The sequence below is a fragment of the Vigna umbellata genome, chromosome 5 (assembly GCF_029865625.1).
Source record: "Vigna umbellata cultivar VRB3 chromosome 5, Vumbellata_1.0, whole genome shotgun sequence".
Classification (NCBI taxonomy): domain Eukaryota; kingdom Viridiplantae; phylum Streptophyta; class Magnoliopsida; order Fabales; family Fabaceae; genus Vigna; species Vigna umbellata.
The window spans coordinates 64,777,966-64,801,112 of NC_142169.1; the positions used below are offsets into that span (position 1 = coordinate 64,777,966).

General features: G+C 31.0%; 2 protein-coding genes across 2 annotated transcripts; both read left to right on the forward strand.

Moving 5' to 3' along the window:
- The first annotated feature begins 10,123 nt into the window (after positions 1–10,123).
- On the forward strand, positions 10,124–11,583 carry LOC124827623 (serine/arginine repetitive matrix-like protein). The gene has a single exon (XM_047300715.2). The coding sequence runs from the start codon at positions 10,190–10,192 to the stop codon at positions 11,285–11,287; it is 1,098 nt and encodes a 365-aa protein (XP_047156671.1). The 5' UTR covers positions 10,124–10,189; the 3' UTR covers positions 11,288–11,583.
- Positions 11,584–15,962: 4,379 nt separating this feature from the next.
- On the forward strand, positions 15,963–22,389 carry LOC124827624 (P-loop containing nucleoside triphosphate hydrolases superfamily protein). Its single transcript, XM_047300716.2, has 13 exons — positions 15,963–16,202; positions 16,314–16,570; positions 16,997–17,127; positions 17,273–17,417; positions 17,527–17,798; positions 18,223–18,347; positions 19,543–19,586; positions 20,511–20,642; positions 20,747–20,824; positions 21,310–21,392; positions 21,468–21,590; positions 21,860–21,920; positions 21,992–22,389. Exons 1-13 carry the CDS (start codon positions 16,097–16,099, stop codon positions 22,145–22,147), a joined length of 1,713 nt encoding a protein of 570 aa, XP_047156672.2. The 5' UTR covers positions 15,963–16,096; the 3' UTR covers positions 22,148–22,389.
- The last annotated feature ends 758 nt before the right edge of the window (positions 22,390–23,147 follow it).

Genomic DNA, 23,147 nt, shown 5'->3' on the forward strand with positions numbered 1-23,147 from the left:
GAGCCAAAATAAGAATATTTGATTTATTGTAATAAAATTCGCATTAATTTTTTTTATAATTAATAAATATTATATATATATATATATATATTAAAGAGAAATAAATAATTTATAGAATTTAAGTATAAATTTAAGTCGTACATTAAAAAAGAAAAACAATAAATAATATATAATAAAAAAAATTATAAATTTATTATTCACAAATTTATTATTTTAAGCTTTCATATTAAAATGTCTTATAGTTTTGTTCAAATTTAGATTAATTTAAGTATACTATTTTATATATTTAAAAAATGTATTTAATTGTTTAATATGTAATTTTTTTATATAAATAAGTAACCAAATTTATTAAAATTTCTTATAAAATCTATTTTAATTTGATTAAAATATTTATATATAATTCTAAAATAAATATTTTTTAAAAAGAAATTATCATGGACTAACACATCAAATTTTTGGAGATGTTTTTCACTGAATAACATTTTGACTCCCCAGTCCATACAGATGAGGAGCATGTGAGAAAGGCCTAATTGATAAACATACCAACCACCATCATAAACATTATAATACTGACAATAGAAAACTATTTTGGTTTGGTTCGATTTTAGAGTAACTATATTATCTAAATTATTAATTATCTCTCATTGTTCTTTTCATTTTTCCATCTTTTAAAAGTTGGTCTTGCTTTCTGCAATAACAAGAGGGAAAGGCTGCTGGGCAAATTTAAAAGGATCCTTTTTTTAAGGGGAAAGTCCTTCTACCCTATATTTTTAATGATAGATACTTATATATCCTCTATTTTTAATAAATGTTTGTTTTTTTTACATTTTTAATAAATAACATTCACATTTTTTTATTTTTGTAATGTTTACTTTTAATCATGTGATACGTATTTTTTTTATAAAAGGAAAATTAATTTGTTTATAAAATTTTAACTTATATTTTATTATTTAATTTTTAATTTTACGATTAAAAAAATTATTTATTTAATTTTTAATCAACAAAATTAAGTATGACTGAGTTAAAATTATGAGAGAAAGTATGTGTCATTTATTAAAAAAGAAATACCAAAATACGAATGTTTATTTTAAAATTATAACAAAGTGCGAATATCATTCCACTGTAAACATAACAAAAATGAATTTTTAATTTGAAATTAGAAAAATTAAAAGCATATTATTTTTAACAATATCAAAACATAAGCATATAGTGTACAATAGGTGGGTAGAAAGAACTCCATTTCAAAAATAAAATAAAGAAAAGTATTTTTACTTCACTTAATTTTGTTGAAGTTAGATATAATTATTTTGCAGGGTAAAGTATATCTTTCAATTTCAAGTATTTAATTTAAAGAAAGACTCAGATTTGAGAGTAATTAACCTAAAAATCAACCATTTATATGCAAAATCTCGAACAAATCATACTCATGTCTTCTGATTTTCATACAGCACGGCTCTTCAGAAGTTGTGTCTGCCATAAAATTCTGAACCAAAATATTCTACATTGATTCATGTTGATAAGTGGAGACGAGCCCAAGTGGCGTGATATAGAAGGTTATTAGACGAAAGATATGAAGGTGGGAAACATAAAATTCAACTAATTATGATTTCATTATGAAAGATTGGTTTCTACTTTTTGGGGTGACTACACAGACAGAGACCCAGCACAGCTAGTAAGACGTTGACGATCAAACGTGGTGGGCTTGGAGTTGTGTGAAGGGGAAGGGTTCTTTTGTTGCTGGCTCTGTCTGTGCCAAATCAATCGTCACTTTATGATTTTGGTTGGTAGTAAAATATTTAAATGCACATGAAAAGAAATCTATCGCTTTCTTTTCATCACTCAGATTGATCCATGCAGATACAGCCAGAGAGAATGGTGATTCAGCACCATCACTAATTGGTAAGCATGTATTAAGTTAAACAAGTTGAAAGTTTTTTTGACCCATAAATGTGTAGTGGACTTGTTGAACCGTGCACATGACTTCTTTTATGTCTCACCAACATGGGTCCATCACACTAAGCTTCAATTCTTCTTCATGCTTTCTTGCTTCGCTTCTTATCTTTTGCACTGAATTGGTATATGTTACTGTAGCCGACCCATCGGATATAACTGCATGCTAAGTTGAATGGATCGAGCAGTTGGACTGCAGAAGCGAACTTCGTAGCCGATCATGCACGACAGCAAATTAACAGAATTAAAGCGTAATCAATATGATAACTGCTATTGATGAGTGGTTAATGTTGGCGTTAATTGTCACTAAAAGATAAATTAATATGTCCGATTATGGTAACTCCGAGGTTTAATTTCGATGTAAAAAGGGCATTTTTATAATTAAATTACTTTAGACCACCAGAGAAAAATTCTGACTTGAACATCAGAGTGATTTCTGCAGGTCATCTCCCCTCAAATCAATCTGTTACCTAGAGCGAAAAGAGGATTTCGTCCAGACAGAGAGTTGAACAGGAGTGATCCTCGTCCCATTCAAGTAGAAACGGTATCTTTATAGTGAGTGAGAGTGAGTTACTCTTGGTTTCAATGTGTAAAACTGAAAAGGACATGTTCTTTTCTCTCCAAGACACTGCATGCAATGGTTTATCTTTTGGTCTTGATGGGTGCCTCTATGTCAATGCTTCTTCTTTCACATGCCATGCTTATTTATTTCTGCTTTTTGGACTGTTCCACTTACCATGTTATGGAACATCACCTGACAGCTATCATGTATAAACCATCTCAACCTCCTCTCCGGAACTTTTCATCTTCCTGTCATCACTCAGAAAGTAAATAAGAAAGGATAGAACCATGCAAGTTGACTGTGGTTATGGTTTTTTGTTGGTTTTGTGGCAGTCTCAACTCATTTTGATTATGTTTATTCGTATTCCCATAATAGACTTTTTTATGATGGTCTTAACAAAAACAACCTAAATCAAATCCAATTATATTAACAAACTGCCAAAACCTGTCACGTAAACTGACTTAATTACTCTGTAGAGTTCGTTCTTGCCAAAGCATACCCTCAATAATTGTTTAAATTAATTGAGACTTGGTGAAGAAGCTTTGACTGCAAACATACAAAATATAAAGGAAAATTGAGATTAAAATGAGAGTGGCATATTTTTTATATAATTAAATATTTTTTATGACCATTTTTTGTATATTGATTAAATTACAATGGATTAAACAATCTAGGGTTGATAAAGTATTGAGAGTGAAGCCTTGGTGGCTTACTCTTTTTGTTTGTTGCACTAAAATTGGGAGGAAAGAAAACAATATACTTCTCCTACAGGCAACCCGAGCCAATGAATGTGCGCTATATACGCGTGCATGCTTCTAAACTCAAAGAGAAAAACAAAACACTTTTCATCTTCGACCAAGTTTTCCTCTTCTTCCAGTGTGTTTTTCTTTTTTTAGTTATTATACAAATTATTAGAAAAAATTATTTATAATTCAGACATCTTAGTCATTTATTCTTAAATAACTTTGTTTGAAAATATTTATTTTAAAAATACTTATTTTAAGTTTAAATAAATTGGTCAACTAGTTACTGATAGAGTTATATATTCATAGATAATGTGTTAACATAATTTATAAGATTGAAGTAAATTTTTCTGTCCATTATTTAATTTTTTTTTTTAACATTTGGTGAGGATATCTAATTTTCTTAGTGTTACATCTCAAATCAAACCCCACACCTACTATATAAGCAATCTCAATTACATTTTTGTTACAACATATACCAACAAATTAAAATTCACGTTGTCATTAATCATAAAAAGGAAAAAAAAATAGATAAAAATCTTGTTTTGGTTTTTAAGCAACATCTGTTGAATCCTGGTATGGTCATCATTCCTAATCATTTGTCATCCTCTTGCTCTGTCTCTTTTCTTCCTCTTAACTCTTAAGTAACACTTCAATTTCTTTTTTTCCTTTTCTTAATAAGAAGCTGGAAACTGATTGTAGAGAAGTTTCCTTAATTGTAGTACAACTTCTACCAAATGCTTCCCTTTTCATCAATAAACCGTTGACTTTTCCAAAACAGTAACAGCAATATTTTTATTTTAACTATATATATATATATATATATATATATATATATATATATATATATATATATGATATTTTTACACTCCATGGTCTTATATATAGCATCCAGTAGTATTTTTCTACACTAATTATTATTATAGAAAATTTACTTTCTTAATGACTTAAGTATTGAAGAATATTCTACTATGGATCTTCTCTGTAATCGTACCGAAAAATCGATTTGGACTACTCAACAATAACACACCGACATTCAAGAGTTACAACGTCTGAAAGATTATTCGACAAATTCGAATAAGAACACATCATAAATAGTGGAACCGTTATTTGCATATGTGTTTGTGTTGGTGGAAGTGAGCATAAGTTAGGGTGATTTAATGAAAATGAATAGAAGTAGATAAAAAGGGAAAAGCACACGACAGGCAAGAAAAAGAAAAGGTTTACATTGGCGAAACATCTTGGAAACACATTGAAAATATAATTATGTTGAACAACTTGATAACCGAAAGTTTAGATAGAAGATTAATTGAGCTAGTTTTGTGATTAATGCATTATAAATATGTAGCTTTACAACTCACTGAGAAAGTTAATCTTATCCTAATCACTTGCAAGATCCATGGTGTGTTCTCTGTTTCCCCTATATGTACCTAACTGAGTGGAGGGAGGGAGACAAAGGAAAGAGATGAGAACTTGAGTTCTACACAATTGCACATAAAATCTATGTAATTTAATTAAATTAAGATTAAAGTACTTAAGTACTGAACCCTCCTGGTAAACATGGACCAGCAATAATCATCAAAAGTGTTTGTGACAAACTGACAGCCTGCCTTGATTTGACAATTCAATTTAATTTTTCTTCTTACTTATAATCTTTAGCTTTAATATTTTATGAACAAGATCTCTTTACTTTGCATCAGGAGCTAAATTCCAATATTTTTTGTCTTTTCTCGTGTCTGGAGTAGGTGTAATCAGAACTAATATGATTCTGTATAATGTTTCCACCAACATTCAAAAGGAACACTGGGATTTAGTCTATGTTTACCTTATCTTTCTACCATGCTTCACTTCAAACTTAAATACAAGCACTGTCGGGAGAAAAATCATCAAATAACAGTGATTGTTAAAATTTAATTCTATTAAAAGATACTTTTCTTTCATAAATATTTATTTTTAAATAATAAACTCGTTTTATAAGAAAATAAGTGTGATTAAAAAACTATTAATATATATATATAAATTTATGAATAAAAATATATAAATTTTGTTAATAAGTTAATTTCTGTATAAATTAATTTTAGTATAAAAATTATTTATCTTCTAAAAACACTCTCCCATGCATATTCTTAAACCATGACTATGAATAGTTTATTCAACGGTGATTCGACTTGTGATTAGGAAAGGCTGCTCACTTCCACTGATATAATTTTCATTTATTTTATTCTTTATATTTAACTTAATAACATTTCTAATATAATGCCATGATGTCATAATTAATAGCATGTTATAATGGCCTTGTCTATCTAGTGACGTAATATATTTTTAAAATAAGTAAAAATATCTTACAAAATTTAATCAAATAGCCAAGTGTTTGAACACCACAATGTACAGTCGTTCAAGATTAAATTGGCCACGGAGAAGCTGACAAATCACATCAAATCATAAAAATGCTATAATGCAAAACATTTAAATTTATAAAAGATTGGTTAGTATTAAAATGCTTACCTTTTTCATTTAAAATAGTTATTATAGTATGAAAATTCTTTGATAATGAAAGAATAATGATTAATAAAGTATTTATTTTAATAATGTTAAAATAGGAGAAGTATTCGATACATCTTATAATAATTATTTTAAAAAATCAAGATCAACTTGTATTGATGATTTGAGGAATTTTTTTTCAGAGGTCTTAAATTAAGTGAATCTTCTTGGTGACAAAAAGTCCACCTTAATTTCTTTTTAAATTTTCTATTTTACGTTAGTAATTTATTATGTATTTAGCCAATTGTGGTGAAGAAGAATTATTTTATTTTAAAATAACTATTAAACGCGTTAATTTTAAAGTAATATAATTTTAGATATCATATGTTTAAAGTAACAAAATATAGTTAATATTGAGGTAAGTTTTTACGGTGTTGACTATGTCGAATAACGCAAACTAATATATATATATATATATATATATATATATATATATATATATATATATATATATATATATATATATATATATATATATTAAATGGTATTAAAAAAATAAAGAAAAAACTAACTAAAGGTAAGTTTGAAGTGGGGGCCACATTCATTGATGGAATACTGTTTGAATTCGTCCACACAGGCCACAATCATTTTTTGTTAACAACCTCAACTCAACACCGTTCCTCTTTTCTTCTACCATTCTCACTTTATCTTTCACCGTCAAAATTTCCATCTAAATATAATATTCTATCATTTGTAGCATTAAATTACTTTTAAAATTTCCTTCAAAATAAATAAATATTGCTAAATAATTAATGGTTTATCCTGTGTAATATCGCTTGATCTTCCTGACATGTATTAGGTTATTCTTTTGAGTATGTCTGAGCTTTAGATAATTCAGCAAACTTGAAAAAAAGTTACATAAGATCCTTTTCCAGAAATTCACATCTATGACCCCACACATCCTCATTAGTCTGCAGCCACCTGTACGTTAAGTCCTTCAGTTGGGCCCACACCGTTATAACGGGCTTCTTTGTCGGCCCGTTTATCTTGGGCTGCTCTCAACGTTTTTACACCCATCACTACCCATGGTAATTATATTTTCTACAGTATTCCCTCCTTTTGACTTTGAGAGTAAGTAGAATATTTTATTAAAAAAATTATAAATCTTCGTAGTCAACCTGAGCTATGGAAACAAGCGTAACATGTAAGTTTGACTCAGAGTCACAGAATATACTAAGAAAATAAAAAAATCAATAAATAGTTTATTGAATGTATTCCCTTTTACGTCTATATTTAACAATTTATTATACATAAAATGTTACTAGTGATTTTAAAATCTCAAACTTCTAATCCATAAGCTTAATTCGAAAGCTAAATTTAAACTTATTTTATTGTCGAAATTAAAAATTAATAATTGAAGACTCAATAAACCAAAGAAATTATTTAAGAAAAAAAATACATAAATATATACAATAGTGAAAACGACAGCTTAACCTATCACATCTTTCTAATGATTATACTAGAAAAAGACATTTAACCATGCCACTAAAACCTCATCGACTTTCTCATCTCTCATGGAAGTGTTCAAATCCGTTTATTGTTATTCTATTTGGTTCCAGATTCACTTATGAACAGATATATATTTTAAATACGTGAAATGCATTAATAATGGATTGTTACTGAAAAAGCAGTGACTGTGATATTCTTTTCAAAAAAATAGTGATAAGCGAACCTGACAAATGATATATTATTGATGATGGTGTGAACCAAACCCAGATTAAAAAGCACTTTAATTAAAAACATCTAATGATACAGGAATAATAACACTTCGAAGGTAGAAAATTCCAATTACGTGTTAAAAATTTTGTTGTGGGGTAAGGATAATTTAATTAGGAAGTGATTAATGATTAAATTGTGATAAAGACATCTATAAAGAAGGTAATGACGAGGGACTATGAAGCTGAAAAAGCTTGATTTCATGTGATTAAGATAGAAAATGGAAACGAAGCTTTTAGCAGAGCATCATGATCATGAGTGTAATAATAGAGATGAAAGTCAACACTTACATGTTTATACATCATGAGCTTTCTAATTCATCCTGTGTGATTCCACTCTCCTTAAATAATCCATTCATTACAAATTACAAATATATAACCAACAAAACATCAGTATTCCTTGTACTAAAGAAACAAAAAATTATTAATATCCGTGTCACTATATATATGTTTCATTATACGAAGGTAACGCAACAAATATATATTTGAATTTCGGGATGTCGGCTTGAAATCGTATATACGAGTTATTATTGATTTGTATGCTAGAAGTTGGCTCTGATAATATATAGATATCTTGAAATTACATAACATCACTATTTTATGGACCATAGTTATGAACACATTATCTTGTTTCAAAACTAGATTCGGTATCATAATTAGACAAAGAGATTAAAATAAGTTAGCTCCGGTAAGTGATTGATTAAGGTAATTTCACTTTCTAAATTTTCATGGTTGACATTTACTGGAAAGCAATATGATTCGAGAAACAAATAATCTCAATAATGTTAATTAAAAACTAATTAACTTTAATATTAATTGAAAAAATTCACTTATTATGGTTAAAAAAACCTTATTAACATCAATACAAATATTTTAATTGATATTGTTGAAAAATATATTTTTTTATTTTAATAAAAAAAATCTTAGTTAACATTGATATAAAATAATTTCAATTCATGCCAACAATAAATGACATTTGTTGATGTTAATTAAAAAAATCGTATTCGACATGATAATTTTCTTTTTGTGTGTGTTTGAAAATAAAACCTAACTAATGTTAATTAAAAAATAATAATATTTACATTAGAACTCACGGTCGAAAAACAGTTATAATTGACCGGGCATAAAAGAAACATCTCTTACACGAGTTGACAAAATGAAATCGAGTTAATAACGTTTTAACATTGGTCAAATTAATGACTTCCAAAAATATATTAACTGAGATTTAAAAAAAAACAAGTATATGAAGAAACGGAGACATCGTCTAAAATTTCTCCGTCCAAACATAAGGTTAGTATTTTCTCAAGAGGGATTTTACAGAAGTATTGGGAGACTTCCTTGTTGAGTTGGTTCATTCATTTAAAAAATTTAATGAAATTTAATATAACATAAAGTTCGTTTTAAAAATAAATACTTTTTGTATATGACGTAAAATTTATCTATAACAAAATCATTTATAACTTAATTATATTTTTTTACGAAAATAAAAACAATTTTTTTAATCCACAGTCGTGTATAACATCCATCGATAACTTATTTCAAATCGTTGCATCCTAACTTGTCTAACTTCGAAGTATATATTTCCAAATCTTGGGTCGAATAAGAGGTACCTTGTTTAAATATGCCAAAATTTTTAAATTATAAGTATTTTTTTTAATTTGTATAGTATATATACAGAGATTTTAAAGTAAGATTGAATTTCTTAGAGTCTACTCTGACATGTTTTTTCTACAGGCTATCTTATATTATTGGTGTTAAATATTTATTATTTTTTTGAATTATTAATGTGTAGAAAAAATTGGTTCAACGTCATGTCTAAAAGACTTGTAATATTAGTAACCTAACTGTTGTTCTACTTTCCTTTTTGCAATAATTTCTTGAACTTGTTCCTTCTCAATCAAAGTGAGATTTAACAAGATTTTGGGAGCCATAAAACCATTCCTTCGTGTGGTAGAGATTGGAATGAAGGGAAAGAGTTAAACAATAATTTTGTCATAATTCAACAACATTTAATCATTTCTTATTTATTCTCGAGTGGTTGGTATCAACGAGTTAGTGCTGAAAACACACTACTATCTTACGCAATCATCTGCGTCAACCTTTGTGGATCACACCAAAATTCAAGTTTTCCTACCATTAACGTTCTAACGTCTTCGTAAATTAAGCACTTTGGTAACCATGTCTGGAAAGTGATTCAGTGATATTCAAGTGTTTTAGTAAATAATCAGCATAACTACACCATTTTATGAATACTCAACCGCTGATTAAATGCGATTTCGGTGAATAGGAAACTGTACCAAATTGAAAAAAGTTATAATTAATCATCTTAAAGAGGTTTTATTGAAGTTAATGACTGTTCATGCATGACGTACTATCTTTCAATTTGGATTATAAACTTATTGACTTTGTATTACTGTAGGTGTTTTAGCAGTAGGAGAGTAAGCAAAGGTGATTAATATAGAAGAGAATGAAGGCATTAGAATTAGAGGGTATATAGCATGTGCACCCCACACATATCCACCATTATCTTTTGTTTTCCTCGGTGATTGGCGAAGAAAGGCAGATATAAAGCTGCATAAGGAAGTGATTATTATGCACACACACACACTCCAAACACCAAATTGTATGGCACATGCTCCTTCCAACTCAATGGACCCCAATACCCTCCCTTAAAATCTATGCCATCCCTTTCCCCTCTTTCTTTCTTTAATGCCTCATTCTCTCTTTCTCTCTCTTCATCCTCTCATCTTAACATCACAACACAAGAACCTTCACCCACCGCTGCAAAACGCCATAAATTCAACACAACACAACTTTCTCAACACACAGACATGGACAAACCACAAACACTTCTCTCTCCCAACGCCACCAACTGTAATTCACCGGAATTCGAGTTCTGGATGCTCCGAAACCCTTCTTTCCCTCAACCTCACCTTCTCTCCGCCGATGAGCTCTTTGTCGACGGCGTCCTTCTCCCCCTCCACCTCCTCCCAAACAAACCACACCCCTCTCCCAAAGCCTCCACCTTTACACCTCCGATCCACGAACCCGACCCCGAACCCGGTTCACCCCCCGACCCAGAACCTTCCCCTTCCATTTTAACCGAACCCACCACCTCCTCGTCCGCCTCCAAACGCTGGAGGGACATTTTCAGAAAGACCGATAAGAAAAACACGGAAAACACCGAAGACAAAGAGAAAGGGAAAAAGAGAGAGAGAAAAAGTGGCACTTCAGCGAGTTCCGCGGAATTGAACATCAACATATGGCCCTTCTCCCGGAGCAGGTCCGCGGGAAATGCGGGTACCAGACCCAAGCTCTTCGCCGGAGCTCCGTTGACCCGGAAGGTAAACAGCGCACCTTGCTCCCGGAGCAACTCCGCCGGCGAGTCCAAGTCCAGAAAGTGGCCCAGCAGTCCTGGCCGGGCCGGCGTCCACGTAGGCCGGAGCAGCCCCGTCTGGCAGGTCCGCCGCAAAACCTCCGACCCTCCTAAATCTCGCCGAAGCAAAGTCACCGGCGGAGGAGGAACCGCGAGGGTTTTGAATCTGAACGTCCCCATGTGCATTGGCTACAGGCACCACCTGAGCTGCAGAAGCGACGAGAACAGCGCCGTGGGTGTCAGTGGCGGCGGCATCCTCACCAGCGGTAACAGTAGTACTACTACTAATAATAATAATACTCATAATAGTAACAGTGGAGGCAATGATGGAGGAAGTGGGGGTAACATTTTTAACCTTCGCAACCTCTTCACCAAAAAATGCGTAGTAACTTCTCACTAGTGTTACTTTTTAACCGCGCCATAAGTTGTATAATTAGTGTTGTTTTTTTTTGGGGGTTTTATTTAGATTTTCGTATACGGAAAGCTATAGTTTCTCTTTTCATTTTGTGACTTTGTATGTAACAAAAAAGGTATCTCTTTCTGACTTACAGAGGTTAGGAGTTGAAATTAGATTCGTTCATGTCATAGCTCGTAAATGGTATCTTTTCCTTTGTGCTCTTCCTCGTGTAATCTGAAATGCTTTATCAGAATGTATTTACTATTATATTATATATTATTATTTAAGTTCAGTTTGGACTTTCCTGTGTAACTTTTTGCTGTTCTTAGTTTTCTCATGCCTTTTTTATGTCATGTTTTCACACCGCTAGAACACAAAGCACAACAATAATTTATAGTGAAATTTGTCTGAGGTGGATGTTATAATGTGGATGATAGATAAAATTTGCTTGAATAATTTTCATGTATCGTTTATGATCCACTGAATGGCATCTCAAAGGGAAAGGGAGAAATTGTTGAGAAGGATTTTGAATGCGGTTGGGTTGGGAGAGGCCTTTTAACCAAAGGGTGTGTTAATGATTGTTGAAAGAAATGAATGCTCTTTACAGTTGTGTCAGCAACTATTTCTGCATCTTTGCTGTCATGCATGGCATGGCATAAGTTGGATTGATAGGCTTTTGGGTGCTTTTGAGTTTGACATTGTTGCTGATACCCAGTCCCTGAAAAATGAAAAGAAAATTAAAATGACAGAGAAGTTGGTATTCAAGTAGTTTTAATTTATGGAAGAGCTTCCCCTGAAATAATGATTACCTCTGGGATGAATTGTGGGTGAAAGAAAAATCACCATGTTTGTTTGTTCTAAAATGGGTGTATACTGCACTTTGAGTTCTCACTAATTTTTTGGAATTATGATGAATGTAAAGTAAGCATGTTTTATAGTGGTTTTGTACGGGTTCAATGTTTTTTCTTAGATTTAAATGCACCAAAAAGATGGAACAAATGAACTTATTTTAACCCCTGTAAACATACGGAATTAAGTTACTTCCCAAATGATTTATTTTCATTCTAATAATTTGTTATTGAAATCTAATCGGTAACTGGTTTTAATTATTAGATTTAAAAATGAAAGGAGAAGAATAACTCCATAGTAATTTTTTGAAGATAATAATAGAATAATGGTATGAAATATAAATTTTGAAAAATACTTTCTAATAGTTGCTGGATGATGCATGAAATGCTCTTCGCAAGAAGGTAAAATTAATAATTTTTATAATTTTTAATTGAAAAAGTGAATAGAATAGTTTCCTGTCTAAAATAGGGATATTTTCAAGGTATATAGTGTAAGGATAGATAATTTAAACTTACAATGAGATCATGATTAAAAAAATCAAACTCGTGTTCGTAAAGTTGTGCGCCAGGTCAGTGTGTACGAAAGTGAGAATGAGAAGATTTAAAGAAAAAGAAAAGTGAGTTAATTGAAAAAAGAAGAGAAAAATAGATTTTATAGGAGAAGCAATAAATATATATATATATATATATATATATATATATAATATAAGGATTAAATAACAAATTTAATAATTAAACCGGATGTGCAAGATAAATGCTTATTTTAGATTATTAAAGTTTAGAGTTTACGGTTTAAAAAATATTATAATTAAAATATAAAATAATTAAAGATATTTTATTGATTGGAAATTTCTTTTGAAAATATTAGAATTTAATTTAAAAACGGTCAGATAAATTTAAAGAGATAAAACAGTTTAAAAAAAATATAAAAATACTCTTTTCAATAAAAACACTCATTCAATATAGTTATTATTGTTTATACATAGATGTGTTCATTTTAGGGGAAATATTTAAATAAATATGTGAAATAATTTTAAAATATATTATTATGAATTTAAAATCCTAAACATTTATTCAATATAAATTGTTAGATGTTTTATCTTTAAAACATGTTCTTCACTAACACTTCTTTTCTTTTTCTTTGAGAATGAAATGTAAATGTAATACTTCATGTTTATCTAGATAAATATTAATATTATTGATGATGGCAACATCTCCTTTAATTGAGTGATTATATTAAAAGAAAGTATAACGTAGTTAATATTTCAAAACAAATAATTTATGTATTGGATAATTTCTATTATAGTTATGGAAAGATGTTAACATATAACAATGACATTGCCCAATCTACAACTCCAACACATTATGACATAATCAAATCATAAATTGATTTTTCTATAGGTACTGAACAGAACAAAAGATAATACAGGGACTAAAGAGCAACATCATCACAATCTACAAATGTATGGTTACTTTCTTTATTCATTTGCTGACACTAAATAATGATAATTATAACAAAGATAAGATAATAAACAAGAAAAAACACAAACAAAAGACAAGATAAGCTAATTTATAAATGGAATAAGCATGAGACAATTAATTTAACTTTATCCTGTCACGAAACACTTCAAACATTTATAAAGTAATGAAACATATGATTATGGACCATCTCATTAGAGACATGCACTTTAGTAATTTTTTTGTTTTGAAAATTTTTATTGTCTTGAAAAGTAATTTTCAATGAATTTCACTCTATAATATATAAAATATTAACCTCTTTTGCGTTTTGAAAAAAAAAACTTCAATTAAGATCTTTTGCTACTATTCATTTTATTCTATACGAGTTTGATTGATTATTATAGCGTCAAGATAAAGTAAAATGATTGTATAAGAAAAAATTCCAATCCTTTTTAATATGTTCAGAAAAATAAATTAAAAAATTTTAGGATATAGGAATCTGGTGCAAGAAGTAATAGCCACAATTAACTACGATTCTCCTTCCTTCTATCAATAAACCTATACTTATAGCTTGAATGATATTCATGACATTTATGATAAATAATTGTTTTGACTTCTTATTTACTTAAATTAGGAGTTGTGTTTTAAAAAGGAACTCTGTTGCTTGAGTACTCCGGATAAATACTAGGCAGTTGTGTTCTTCTTCTTAGTATTAATGTGATAACTCAAAATAGATTGTCTGAATATCAGGACATTTTTTTACTTAGATAATATTTTAAAGAACAGTTTTAACCTAAAGCGTTTTGCCTTCTATCCGGAAAGATATGAATGAAAAAAAAAACATTTCTCAAATTTCTAGAGAGAAAAAAAATATAATTTTGGAAAAGTAATTGCTTACAAAAAATTAATTATCAAATATTGACGCCAGAAGTAATAGAGCCAAGAGAAGATGAACAAGCAAATGATATATATAAAAAAAAATATGTTAACCTAAGCTGTACTAATATTTTGTTCAAATTAAATGATAACTGTGAATAAAATATGCAATGATAAAATTTAATCTGTATAATAACTTTGAAATATCGAGATGATAAAAGAAAAGGAGGTGTGGTGCCGAAAGTAACTTTTTGTCGAAAACTATATCCGGCTTTCCTTTTCCCAACATCGTGAGAGATGGATCAAAATTTTTTGTTTGCTGAGAGAAACTAATATTTTAGTTAATGCGTGTTAATTACACAAGAAGAAGCTTCAAACACGTAGTGTGCTTAAATTGAGTGAAAATTGCATTGGAGAAGTGTAGTATTATAAATGTACCATGATTTGGTCCTGAAGGTATATGTTTCTGATTCAAAGTTCCAAATCTCTTATCTGATTTATGTTTGGCTTTGCCAGTAGACGCCCATACAAACAGGGAAGCTGCGTGAGTGGTGAGTAATAATTGAACCCATCTGCAATGCTTCATTCGGTCAAACTAAAGTAAGAGGGAGACAAAAATTTTAAATTTAAATTCAAGAAAACTACAAAGAAGAAGATATTTATTGAATATATTTTATTAATATATTTCAATTAAATTAAGAATATATCTTTATTATTGAAGATTTAATTCAAAGTATCACAAATAATCCCCATATATAAATTAAAAAATTATAATTCCGTCACCACATCATCCTAAGAATCTTTTTATTTATTTTACGCGATAAATATCGAATGCTTTTTCTCCTATATATGTTTTAAAATTTTAAGTAAATTTAATTTTTATTAACTTTCTTATAAAATATTATAGAAAGAAGGATTTGTTGAAAAATATAATGTTATACGCAGTAAAATTGTCTAAGACTTATACCAAAACGATGATATATTCATATTTCTGTTCTAAAAAGCAATCGCTTAAGACCTTCTTCTATTAATATAATAATAATAAATATAGAAATTTTTTATAAGGTATTATACCTTCTTCTTGCTATATTATCTTAATAAAATGGGTTATAAGGTAATATACTTTTCCTATACATTTTTTATACAATTTGTTATACTTTCAAATTTGTTTTGAGATTTTATACAGGGAGTTTGCATGTACAGTTAAGTTACAAAATTTTACAATAAAAATTAAAAGTATTTATACGGTACATATACAAGAGGCTTAACAAAATTTAACTTTTAAAAGACATTATTATTTTTTTTACTTTTTTCACAGTGTTATTATTATTGATTAATTTAATCATTCATCTTATTATTTGATTTTCTACAACGTTATAACTCTTTAATATAAGCTTTGCAGTATTAGAGTGTTTTCATTTTAATTCCGTAATATCACGACATGCCGTTCTTTGTGTTATTTTCTCTTCAATTTCTTGTTTCTGTCTCTATCTATATATAAAAGTTCTAGATATAAAGCGGGAAAGTTGAAGAAGAACTTGCAGAGCACGAAACACTGTGCGGTCCTGTAGTGTAAACGAAATATACTATCGTACTCACTTCGAATTCACTTTCGTTTCTTCGTTCTTCAATGGAGCGTTTGGCTAGGTCAGCTCGAGCGTGGCGTTGGTATTGGCGTTCGTTTTCCTCTTTTCAAACCCTAACTTCTCGATCCTCACGTCTATCTACACATCCCAGTAAGTTCCTATTTCTTTTATTTTCCAGAACTTACTTTAGTCGATTTTCTTTTCAAACGCTGCGATTTTTATAACCTACGTCGTGAATTCTTCGTTTTTTTTTTTCTGTAGAATTTGCGTCTTCTTGGTTTTCCTCTTCCGATGTTTCGATGTCCAGAGTCTTGCCCGAGGATTATTCATGGCTTCCGGTCTTCTTTGCTGGTGTTTTTGGATCTGGATTGGTGGGAGTGGCTTATGCGGATAATGCTACTGTGGATGTCCAAGAAAGAGCCAAGAAGGAACGCGAGCGAATTGAGGAGTTGATTAGAAGTAGAGGAATTCGATACGGTTCTTATCCTTCATTCTCTGTTGCCGTTAAAGGCCAAAAGGTTGGTACACATTGTTATTCAGTAATTTGCCTCAACTTGAGGGCGATTGCATGGGAGATAAAACTACAAGTGGGTTCTTGATAACTTCTTTGTGGTTTATGTTTTCCAAAGTTATTATGTTTTAAAATGATTTTGGTTTAATAAGCAAATGCCCGTAATTGCCAATCTTTCCCGTTTCAAAATTGCATTCTAATGCAATCTGAACTCCGCCGAGATTGCGAAGTGTTGTCTTGCGTGTCATTGTTAAACTTCAACCATTCCTTTTTCTTCAGTCACATTGATTTGGGTGCATTCTACTATTTTTGTCTCGAAAATAAAAAGAAAGAATTAACAACCACTATGCTCTAGTTTTGATGATGCGATCTTAAGGTTCTGTTACTATAATGGAAATAAAAACCATATCTGATGGTGGAGTTACAATTATAGGTCAGTGTTAAGTTTCAAATTCCTCATGGTTGTGATATTTCACAACTTATTGCAAATCTTACTGCTCGTCTTGGAACGAAGGCTGAAGCCCATGGAGGTGGTTCAGACATGTTATTACGAGCTTGGAACAGGTACTTCACTCTATATTTCTGTGATTTTGGGGAATATTAGCGTGCATGTTTATGGCATTTGATACATATTGAGTCCTCTCATTTACAGTTTACTGTAGTGATGCACTCAATTTATGATCCTCATTTTCTTGTCGCCTATCCACAGCCCAGTTGCTTGGCAACTTACCCTTTCTCATCCATCAGAACAAAAACATATTCCAGGGGATGACATGTCATCGAAAGATATAAATACAGAAGATACAGATCTATGTATACTCATATTTCATTCTCTCGTTGGCTCAGATAAGGCTGTAAGTATTATTTTTTTTTTCATATTTCTTAATTTGATCTCCTCATTATTTTTCCTTTTTCCTTTGAAAAAAATGGTCATTATTCAGTAGAAAATTTTTAATATTGCAGGAAATTGAATTCATTAAGCAAGGGGAATTAAGTCCTGAAGAGGTTGATGCTTTCATCTCTGTTTTACAATTAGCTGGTAACAAGTTGGGACAGAAAAGCACCCTGGAAAGAAAACCAAAGGAAGAGACTGAAAAGGTGCCATCTGTAGATAAATCTATTTCTGATCTTGAGGGTATGGGAGTGAGAATTTATGGACTTGATGAACCCGTAGGTATATCGAAAGATGCAGAGATATCATGGGACAACATTGCTGGTTATGAACATCAAAAACGGTATGTAAAGCTGGACATTTGGCTTGTGATTTTTAACTATCTGAGTTTTCTATATCTAATTTTGTGAACGCAAATGTTTTTCATGATGGTTTTTAATTTTGTTGTTTTGACACCTCCGTTGCAAGTGGGCAAAACTAAAATAGACGTATACTTATTTTTTCTCTAATTATTTATGTATATTTCAGCCTAATGCGATTAGATTCTGTATTTAAAGGGAATGGGAGTTTTGTCTGTCAATCCAGCCAACTTGATCATGCTTATATGATTAATGTGGTCTCTATATCTCACAAGAGCTATGTACCGCCACTTTTTAAATGTTTTTCCATACTTTTTAACTCCTAGTATCATCTATAAACATGATGTGTTCAGCTTTCATTTCTCATTATGCACGAAAGTAAATTTACTTAAATCTTTAATTTTGTAGATTAATAGAAGATACAATACTATTGGCACTGCATAGTCCTGAAGTATATGATGATATTGCCCGAGGGACTCGTCATAAGTTTGAGTCAAACAGACCTAGAGCTGTGCTATTTGAAGGTCCACCTGGTGTGTCATTTACATTCTTTTATATGTTTTCTGTATAATGTTGTAATCCATTCAGGGCATGCTTAGTTTGATTGAATTTCTATTTTCTGTTTTGCCTTTTCCATTCTTTTATAAAAGCCAATTTTTCTCACAAGAAATAGAATCTGAAAGGGAAAACATCGATATGAAAAAAAAAAGTCTCTCATAAGGAAAGCTATTTTCTCCAATACAAACTGTTGATAACCTAAAAACCATTTACAAAAAGGTACTAAGATATATAGACTGGCGGGACAAAGATGATTCTCTAGGACTGTCATGGGGCAAGCTGATGGAGGGACTGGTAGCACCAAGGCTGAACTGAAAGCAAAGGTCTGAACCATCTTGAATGATACGGCAGTAGGTTGCCTGCAGCAGCAGCAGCAGCCAGAAACTATCTTGGACATGGTAAAATACATGTCAAGGAGATTGAAACCTTAAGTAAATGACAGGAATCAATGTCTGACGCATTAAAATTAAATTACTTGGCAGAGGAAGAAACTGGTGAAGGAGATGGTTGAAATGAAGAACAAAGCTGATGATCGTGAGGATGATAAAATAGTTGTGACCTAATGCCAAAGAAGAATCAGGCAAGAGAGACAATAAATTTGAAGGGAAATAACGTAAATGTTCCTTAGTTGAGGTAATTTAGCGGCCAAGTAGTGATGAAATAGGTCTTATGATATCACTTTGATACCATGTTGGAGGTATCTGATTTTGGATACAGAGGGGGAGGAGATTGAGGGAAAAATGGGTTTTGCATAATATGCTGTTATGTAATGGAATGATGTCTTGCTAAGTTTGTTCTTAAGACCTAGATCTATACTGTTAATTAAAATCAGTGAAATAAATTGTATGAGAACATGGCAACCAATGCTAAGATACTTTTGAGATATTTTCACATCTTCTAATTTCTAACAATCATTTCATTTATTATGTGCGTTTTTGGCATATCAAATATACTTATGGTCTCCGAAGTTTGAACTGCGTTTATTTCATGCGCAGGATCCTAGATATTTAGTAGATTATGCCACTGTTTCAGTAAGAAACTGCATCTTTGAACTGCTTCTCTTTGAAGTTTGAATCTCATTAGAAGTTACTGGACAGCATCAGTTTACAGCCTTTAATTTGCATTATCCACATTTAATGTATGTTTGAATAGCACATTTTATGGTTTCAGGTACAGGGAAAACGTCCTGTGCTCGTGTTATTGCCAATCAAGCGGTATGTTGCTTTTAATTGTTTTACAATTTTACCCCTTAGCTTTGTTTTTAAACTGCTTTATGTGAATATCCTGCCCTATCCTCTACCAACAGAAAAATATACATTAAAACTATTCTTGAAGTTACATTTATGGAAGTTGTTGCTTTGGGTACAGATGTTCCACTTCCATGTCAAAATTTGTTGTTTAGCTGTCACCAGGAAGTTGGATCTTGTGTTTTTGATGGGGAAAGCTCTACCATGTATTGACTACTGTTGATTAATATTACTATATATCCTAACTTTGTTTGTGCATGTTTTCATTCTACACAGTTTGGTTTGTATGTCTGTTCTGTAAGCTTTTAGAGTGTGATTTTCTGTAGAATTATTTTTTTATTTCAGAGCTATGCTTTAAGAATGTTGTGGTCACAGTGAAGAATGAATTCATTTGATGAGTCTAGGTGCTTCAAAGAGACTTGCTTCAATAGTTGTAAATACCTCTTCTTTTTGCAACTGTGGCTGCAAGGAGGAGGAACGAGGGTGATTGAGTGGGACAATAATCTTTTCTTAATTGAAATAGAGTTACTATTTGGGCACAGGGGAAGAGCTGGCCTTCTTGCCAGCTGTAATTCTGGGGGTAAGGGAAATAGATTGATAAAATTGTACCTCCATCTTTGATTTGGGCTGGTGTTTTGGGCAGGGTAGGGCTGATCAAATTAACTGGTTGTAAATTAAGTTAACCATAACTGAATATAACCTTTTTCATGTTATCTGGTTAACTGAAAACAGCTATAAAACGTCTGAGCTCATGTGTAAAGAGCTGTATTCAATATGATCACATAAAGGGCAATAATAACTATGCATATGGTTCTTCATTGTCTGCAATATGGTATTAATTATGAGGGGTAAATATAGAGTGAACTGAAATCGGTGAACTTGATTTGGCAGGGTGTCCCTTTACTATATGTTCCACTTGAGGCAATAATGTCTGAGTTCTATGGTAAAAGTGAACGTCTTCTAGGGAAAGTGTTTTCGCTTGCAAACAATCTTCCAAATGGTGCTATTATATTTCTGGATGAGGTAACAAAACGAGGAATGTTGATATAGAGTTGCTTTGTTTCACTTGTTGATTTTCTGGAAAACTACTTTACGTATTGTTTGTGTTTTTACATTTTTGGATACAGATTGATTCTTTTGCTGCTTCACGTGACAATGAAATGCATGAAGCTACACGCAGAATATTGTCAGTCTTGTTGAGACAGGTTAATCTTGTTGGTTACTGCTTTATGATACATGTGATGGCGTGTTAATACCTTTTGTCTTTAGAAAAGGATTATGTGCTGGAGTTTTGAAGTTTTATTTTGTATTGAAGAGTTTATAAAGACTTATTTTCAGTTTGTAAGTTTTATTTAGCATTATATTATATGTACTCGTCAAGATTGATTTATGATATGTTCTTTGATTTTTAAGAGCTTTGTAGTGTTGTTTGATTTACTAACCAATTACTGGGATAAGTTTTGATTGTTGTGGTGGTAGCTTTTTATAATATTGAAATTTTAGTATTCCCGGAATCAAAGGAATGGAGTTTCGTATTACGACAGTAAACATCTTGATAACTCTTAAATGTAGAAAAAAGTCCTTGTTAGGTAGAAACTCTTGTATCAATAACTCGTCTAAACTAAATAAAAACACGCTGAAAGTTTACTTTTTTATGCAATTTGACGGATGGATGAAGCAAATTTTGCAGATAGATGGCTTTGAGCAGGATAAGAAAGTAGTAGTCATTGCTGCCACAAATAGAAAGGAAGACCTTGATCCCGCATTAATCAGGTGAGCATCAATACAAATTACGGTTAATCATGGAGGAATTACACCCTAACTGTTTTTTTCTCCTTCTGCTTGTAGTCGGTTTGATAGTATGATCGCTTTTGGCTTACCTGATCATCGGAATCGTCAGGAAATAGCATCCAAATATGCAAAGCACCTGTCCAAACCCGAACTAGAAGAATTTGCAAGAGTTACTGAAGAGTAAGTTGGGTTAACTTTAGAGTTTGGCACCTTGAGTTATCGTTTACAAATTGGTGGGTAGTCCAAGCAAGAAGGTAGAAGATGAGGGAAATATGTAGATGTATTGACCTCTTATTTTTACTTTCACCATGACACATTCTTTAATCGTTGAAATCATGTATAACTGCTCATAAGCCTTTTTCCTAACTTGAACAGTCAACAGGCTCCAATTAACTACATTGTTTTACCCTGTCTCAAAAAATGCTTTGCTCCTTTTTTTGTTGTTTCAGTCTGTCTGGAAGAGATATTAGAGATGTTTGTCAGCAAGCAGAACGATCGTGGGCGTCAAAGGTAATCTTCTTTCTTTCTGATTTGCAGTCTTAGTGTTCAGTGATATCTTAGTATTGTTAATTGATGGACAGATTATTCGAGGACAAGTGCCTAAAGAGGGGGAAAAAGCGAAGCTTCCAGCTTTGCAAGAATACATAGAATGCGCCGAGAGTCGACAGGAGGCGCTGCGTAGTGCTGCAGCAAACAGAAAGCTCCCAACCTCTTCCCACCCCAAGATACTATACTAAGCCACTTAAACCTTTTTTTTATATGCTACAAATTACAAGTGTTTGTCTGTAATTGGTTTATATATACAATAGAGTTGCTGTATTTGATTGGTTTCACATGGTAAAAATAGAAACCAGAGAATACAGAAGTTAGTGTCACTAGCATCTTCTCTTCTATTTTCTTTGAAAGGGAGCATCAGAATTCTTTGTTTGACTATGTGATTTTAATTTATTAAGATAGAACACAGGTTTACCTAGTGAAATTGTGACCTTTTTTCCTTCTCTAGAAATAAGTAGCTCAGTTGAAATGCGCGGTGAAATTTAGAAGTTTAATTATTTACTCTTTTTGGTGCTCAAATTTGTTGTCTTAGGTTACATCATCAAGAATAAGTTTATGCATCAACAGCATGGACAATTTTTACCGGGTAATTCAATCATATATTGCTATATAAAATGTATTTTTGTAAATTATTTTATTTTTAATCAGAACATAATTCTAACGAAATTTGTTAATTGATTATCATTGTAGTTTTTCATAGATTTAATTTTTATGCATTGTTTTTAATGATTTTACATTGAAGAATTTTTTTAAATTAATTGTAGAAACAATTTGTCAAATTAATTAGATTTGCTTGACACTTTCTCCAATCTATATTTTAAAATTTAAAATCAATCTAATCTAAATTAGTTTTTCAGATTGGATTACTTTTTTTCATTTGAGTCTTATTTTATCCTTTTTAGAATTAAATCTTATATAAAGTGTAAGATGTTCAAAGTTTAAAATTTACATGTTTTTCCAATTGTAAAACTTGGATCAGATTTACTTATCCGACTTGGATACGAACGATAAACCAGGTGTTGAGATAAAAAGATTACCTGACTAATAATGATATTAAGTTTCAAAATGCATTGCGAATACATATTTTTATAATTCAGAAATAATAAAAAAAATCTTTTAATATGCATTTACACAATTTGATATTATATTAAACTTATATATTCAAATTTATATATTTGCTAA